Source organism: Colobus angolensis, unplaced genomic scaffold (assembly GCF_000951035.1).
Source record: "Colobus angolensis palliatus isolate OR3802 unplaced genomic scaffold, Cang.pa_1.0 Scaffold50, whole genome shotgun sequence".
Classification (NCBI taxonomy): Eukaryota; Metazoa; Chordata; class Mammalia; order Primates; family Cercopithecidae; genus Colobus; species Colobus angolensis.
In genome coordinates, this window is record NW_012118488.1 from 1083361 (window position 1) to 1089505 (window position 6145).

General features: G+C 53.6%; 1 protein-coding gene across 1 annotated transcript in view; it reads left to right on the top strand.

Annotated features, from left to right (window-relative positions):
• The window catches only part of SRCIN1 (SRC kinase signaling inhibitor 1), a 74460-nt gene extending 70018 nt beyond the window's left edge, over nucleotides 1–4442 (top strand). The window contains exon 23 of the mRNA XM_011960006.1: nucleotides 4262–4442. Coding sequence (XP_011815396.1) covers nucleotides 4262–4396 — 135 coding nt within the window. The 3' untranslated portion in view covers nucleotides 4397–4442. The remainder of the gene's footprint in view (nucleotides 1–4261) is intronic.
• The last annotated feature ends 1703 nt before the right edge of the window (nucleotides 4443–6145 follow it).

Genomic DNA, 6145 nt, shown 5'->3' on the forward strand with positions numbered 1-6145 from the left:
AATCTCCGCTTCCTGGATTCAAGCAGTTCTCCTGCCTCAGTCTCCCGAGTAGCTGGGATTACTGGTGCCTACCACTGCACCTGGCTAATTTTTGTATTTTTAGTAAAGATGGGGCTTCACCATGTTGGCCAGGCTGATCTTGAACTCCCGACCTTGTGATCCACACGCCTCAGCTTCCCGAAGTGCTGGGATTACAGGCATGAACCACCGTGCTTGGCCTTATTTTATTATTATTATTTTTGAGACAGTTACTCTGTCACCCAGGCTGGAGTGCAGTGACATGATCTCTGCTCGCTGCAACCTTGACCTCCCCAGGCTCAATCGGTCCTCCCGTCTCAGCCTTCCAAGTAGCTGGACGGCAGGTGGCACCACCACGCCTCACTAATTTTCTGTATTTTTGGTACAGATGGGGTTTCGTCACATTGCCCAGGCTGGTCTCAAACTCCTGACCTCAGGTGGTCCACCCACCTAAGCTTCCCAAAGTGCTGGCATGAGCCACCACGCCCGGCTTCACACAGGTGTTTTTTTTTATTTATTTATTTAAAAAAATTTTTTGAGATAGAGTCACCCAGGCTGGAGTGCAGTGGTGTGATCTCAACTCACTGCAACCTCCACCTCTGTGGTTCAAGCCATCCTCCTGCCTCAGCCTCCCAAGTAGCTGGGACTAAAGATGTGTGCCACCATGCCTGGTTAATTTTCGTATTTTTTGGGAGAGTTGGGGTTTCACTGTATTGGCCAGGCTGGTCTCAAACTCCTGATCTCAAGTGATCTGCCCGCCTAGGCCTCCCAAAGTGCTGGGATTACAGGCCTGAGCCTGGCCTCACACAGCTGTTTTTAGAAGCTGGAGAATCTTTCCCAGAAGCCCCCAACAGACCACACCTCTTATCTCACTGCCCATTCCTAAATCAGTCACTGGCAAGGAGAAAGGAATTTCTCCAATTGCCATAGATTTTGTCATGATCCCCACACCCCCTACTTTGGGCTGGGGAAAGCCCAGCTTCTCCTGATCCACGCAGGGCTTAGCAAGGAAGGAGGGCCTGGGGGCTAGGGAGGGTGGCCCTGGGAATGGCCCTGGAGGTGGAGCCAGCAAGGTCTGTAGAGTCAAGAGGTTCCACACTTGTCTTGACATCCGGGCTTCTGAGTGTGAAGGGCCTGGGGAGCATGGACCCAGCGAGAGCAGGCGGCCGGCTCTGATCCCCAGGCAAGAGGGAGGTGTGCAGGGTGCTGCCCTCTGGGACCAGCTCAGTGCTCCGTGCCTCCCCCAGCTGAAAACTGGACATGTGTGAGGTTTCTGCCTTGCCACAAAGGTGACAAAGTTCTGCTTCTCTGGACACAATTGGAACCAGCAGGGGAGGATGATGGGTGAAAGGAAATGACAGGAATCTTCAGAGATAGCAGCTGTGTCACCTGAGAAGGGTTAGCGGCACAGGCTGGGGTCACGCGGCACAGGCTGGGGTCACCAGGCACAGCTGGATGTGCTCCCTCAACTTCAGGAGAGTGGATTGTGGACGGTGTGGCCAGAGTCTCCTGGGAGGGAAGATGGTCCGAGAGGATTTTAGAAAGCACGTGCTTGCAGAAGTGGTCTCCATGAAGAAGCGGGACAGGGATGAGGCATCCCCGTAAACTGGTGAAGCTGGATGTCTAAAGGTCTTGCACTGGCTGTTGTGGGGAGAAGAGGGACCTCGACTGGGTGAGGGCACGTCACCTGCCTGAATATAGGAGCCAGGTGGTGGTGCTGGAAGACAAGTGTTCCAAAGACCAAAGCTTGAAATAGAACGAGGCTCTTGAAAAATGTTGAAGGGGCAGGAGCAGAAAAAGCAGCTTTTACCTAGAAGATCAGTTCAGAGGGAAAAGGACAGCCGGGGAGAATCAGCACCTTGCCAGGGGACATAGTGAGGTGTGAAGAGGTATCAGGGGAAACTGGGCAGTGCTCCTCTCCCATCTGGCTTTGGGGGAAAGAACTTTAAATGGGAAAGGCTAGAGCAGAGGAGAGGCAGGACTGAGCCCAAGGTAAGTGACACAACGGTCAGAGAGCCTCTGGTTCCCTTTAGATGAATTTGTCTCCAGGCCCAGGTACTGGGGGCACAGAGAGGGCAGGGGCTATGCCTGACACATCTGAGGACTGCGTGAGTCTGATGACCCTGTGGCTGGGCCCTCCCTGGACCCCCTAGAACTCCCTTGAGTAATGGATGAGCAGAGGAGAGGGGTTAGAAAACCCAAACAGGGCTGGGCGTGGTGGCTCATGCCTATAGTCCCAACCCTTTGGGAGGCCGAGGTGGGCGGATCACCTAAGGTTGGGAGGTCGAAACCAGCCTGACCAACATGGAGAAACCTCATCTTACTAAAAATACAAAATTAGCCAGGCATGGTGGCACATGCCTGTAATTTCAGCTACTCGGGAGGCTGAGGCAGGAGAATTGCTTGAACCCGGGAGGCAGAAGTTGCAGTGAGCCAAGATAGAGCCATTGCACTCCAGCCTGGGCAACAAGAGCAAAAATCTGTCTCAAAAAAAAAAAAAAAAACAAGGAAGAAAAGAAAAAGAAAACCCAAATGGGGGAACTTCCGTTTTAACTTAAATAAATAGATAAATAACAAAACTGAAAAAAAAAACAAGGCCTCAGGCTGGAGTGCAGTGGTGCAATCACGGCTCACTGCCACTTCCACCTCCTGGGCTCAGGCCATCCTCCCACCTCAGCCTCCACAGGCACACAACATCACACTCAGCTATTAAAATTTCATTTTTATTTGTATTTTTAGTAGAGATGAGGTCTCGCCACGTTGCCCGGGCCAGTCTTGACTTCCTGGGCTCAAGCAATCCTCCTGCCTCAGCCTCCTAAAGTGCTGGGATTACAGGTGTGAGCCACCACACCCGGCCCTGGTTTTGATTCTCATAAAAGGGAAATGTAGATAACAGACTACACTGTGGTGAGCAAAACCCAGGTGTATCGCAGAACCAACCATCTGTGCACCTGTAAAGGAGAAATGGTGAGTTCAGCCAGCACTGGTTCTTCACTGTGAGCCAGGCAGGCTGCTGGAGACAGGGCTTGCTTTAGACTCTAGCTTCTCCAGCTTCTCCGCTGCAAGGCATCTGAGAAAATCCCCCAGCAGCAGGGAAGTACAGGGAAGTGAACGACCCTGCCCAGACCTAACCTCAGGGTGGTCTCTGGTGACTTGCCACAGCACCCTGTCTTATCTTTTGGATCTTTTTTTAAATCTGGGTGATTCAGTTCTCACACTAGTAGCTAAGCAAGGCCAGGAGGGACAGTGATTACAATTACAGAGAGAAACCTGGGTCTGTGTAGCCTTAACCCAGTGGATCTCAAAGGTAAGTGTGCAGCAGAGGCGCCTGGGGCGCCTGCTTAAAATGCACATGCATGAGCCCACACAAGAGATGGATTCTGGAGGGGAGCCCAGGAATCTGCATTCACGATGCATGCCTGGAAGTGATGAGGTAATGCATGTAACTCTCAAACTGCACTTTGAGAGGACAAGCCTCCAGGACCGGTGGAGACACGGTAGTTCACCAAAGGTGGGAGGAGGATGAGGGGTCAGTTCTACTGACCAGTGAGGGCAGGACGAGTCATGAGGAAGTAGCCTCCTGTTACCAACTGGGGTGACAAGTGCTTGCAGGATGCACAGTGGGGCTTCCTGCACTGGGCGGGAGCCTGGTGCAGTAGCACCTTCTTCCCAGATTTCCAGGTGGTGGTGGTGGAGGTGGGCATGCTTGAAGTGTTTATTCCCCACTGGGAGGATAAGCACCCTCCTCTGTTGCCACCAGGATGAGGCTGGAAGGGGCTCTGGCTGTACGACAGGCCAGTTGGGACTAGGAGCCTTTCCCCACCCTGCCCCCGCTCCCCCGCAGGGCATGTGCCCCTGTCCCAGCTAACGTTTCACTTCTTCTTCCTCCCCTCCCCTACCCTTCCCCATCCCCACCTCCCTGTCTGCCCGTCCTGGGCGCGGCCTCTCCTGTGCTTCTCTGGTCACTCTCTGCTTCTCTCTCTGCTCTCAGTAACTGTGGGCCTGCCCTCCTGCTCTGACCACCTAGGCCCTTTGTCCAACCTCGTGCCCCCTCCCTGCCTTTTCTGCCCCCGCCCCTCCCCATTCAAGGGACCTCTCTCTCCAGATGCCCCTCTGGCTTCTTCATTTCGCAGTTAATTTCCTTGGATTTGTGGAGGTTTTCCACTTTTAAAACTTCAGCTGGGGGCCAGCATGGAGGTGCTCCCTTCTGCTCTCTGACCCCTGACCCCTGTTTTTGTTCCAGGCCACTAAACCATCTAAAGAGATGAGCGGGTCGAATGAGACCTCGAGCCCAGTCTCAGAAAAGCCCTCGGCTTCCAGAACCTCTATCCCTGTATTGACTTCCTTTGGGGCAAGGAATTCTTCCATCTCCTTCTAGAAGCCCCTCACCCCGCTGCCCCGCCTGTCCCCCTCCCTCACTCCTGCCATTTCTCCCCTCTCTTCCCTTCATCTCCACCCCACCCTACTCTCCAGACCCCCTGAGGGGTGCGCCCTGCAGAGGAGGGTGTGGCCCTCAGCTCCCTCTACCCATCCTCTGTTGGTGTTTTTGGTTTTTTTTTTAACGATTCACTTTTAATTATCTTTTTTTTAAACAGTAAAACTAAAAACCAAACACACCACCTTCCTTGATCTGTTCCCAGCTGGCCTCTCACTGGCCGCACCTGTCACGTCTCTCCCTCTTCTCTTTCACCACTCTTTCCCCTCGTCCATCCTGAAGCTCCTGCACCCCCTTCCCGCCTTCCCTTCACTTCCCAAGAATACTCCAAACAAACTCTGAGCCACGGAGACTTGGAGCAGTGGGAGACCCCTCTCCCGTTTCTCGGTACTTTCCTGGAGGAAAGCGGGGACATCGGACCAACCCATACATCAGGCCGGAGAGCGGGGTGCAGGGAGACTGGCCTTGGAGACGCCCCACTCCCTGTCCAAGCTCGGACAAGACTGCGACCTCCTCTGTGGCTGCTCTGCCTCCTCCCACTCACACCCCAGTGGGCCTGGAGTAGAGATGGACAGGCTGGAGACTAGGCCGGAGCTTGAGAGGCCTCAGGGTGGGTGTGAGGCCATGGAGTGGAGGACAGAGGCCCTTTGGTCTGCTGGCTGTGGAGGGTGGGTTGCATGGACAGCCGGACATCGGGGACACTGCCTTGGGAGAGGGCAGCCCGGACGGGTATTTGTTACTTTTAGTTTCCTGATTTAGCACTTTAAATGGCATTAACTTATTTAATGGGGGTGGGGTGGGCAAGAATGAGGGGCCTAGAAAACCAGGTTTTGTGGCCTGCAGTTGGGGGAAGGGTCTGGTTTGAGGGAAATGGGAGGGTCGAGAGGGGCTTGATGGAGAGCAGTGAAGACACCTGGGACCCCGAGGTGGGGTGACTTGACCTTCAGTCATCCTCTTGGTGATTTGAGGGTTTTCCGGGAAAGGATGAGATGTAGTTTTTCAATGGGGCTCTGGTGACCCTGGTGAGATGTCTGAAGGTCCCTGAGGCCTGACCGTCCAGCCAGCGCCCCTGGCCTGTGGACGCCCTGCCTGCCCTGCAGAGGCGGTTGGCAGTGCCACCTTGCTTTTGGCCGGGTCCTGGGGAGGCAGAGAGAGGCCAATTTTGGTTCTCACTCCTGGCCGCCCAGAGGGCACAGTGAGGAGCCAGTAGGGAGAGGATGGGAGAAGAGGAGGAGGAGGAGTGGGGTCCCACTTGGAGCACAAAGTGAAGCAAGCACAGGGGAGGGGGACTCGAATCAGTCCCCCCAGCAAGCACAGAAAGGAGGAGCTGCGCAAGAGGCAGAGTCCCCCAACCCCTGGGGCCTGGCTGGGGAAAGCCCGCACTTGGGGAGCGCCGGAGCTGCTGAAGGTTTGGGGGGAGGGGACACTGGGTTTGTGTTTCTCCATTTCTTTTTTCGTTTTTGCCTTTGTTGGTTCATCCTTGTTTTCTAGCTTTGGATCATTTTTGTACCAAGGCGAGCAAGCCTTTTTGAAAAATAACAAAAGAGGAAAAAAAAAAATCCCTCCTGAAAAAAAAAAAAAAACCCTGGAAAATAGAAAAAAAAAAAAGGACCTCATAAATGATGCAATTACTTTTAATTGCAGGCAACTCTTTACATTTAAGTGAAGTGTCTTAACATTTTATATTGTTTT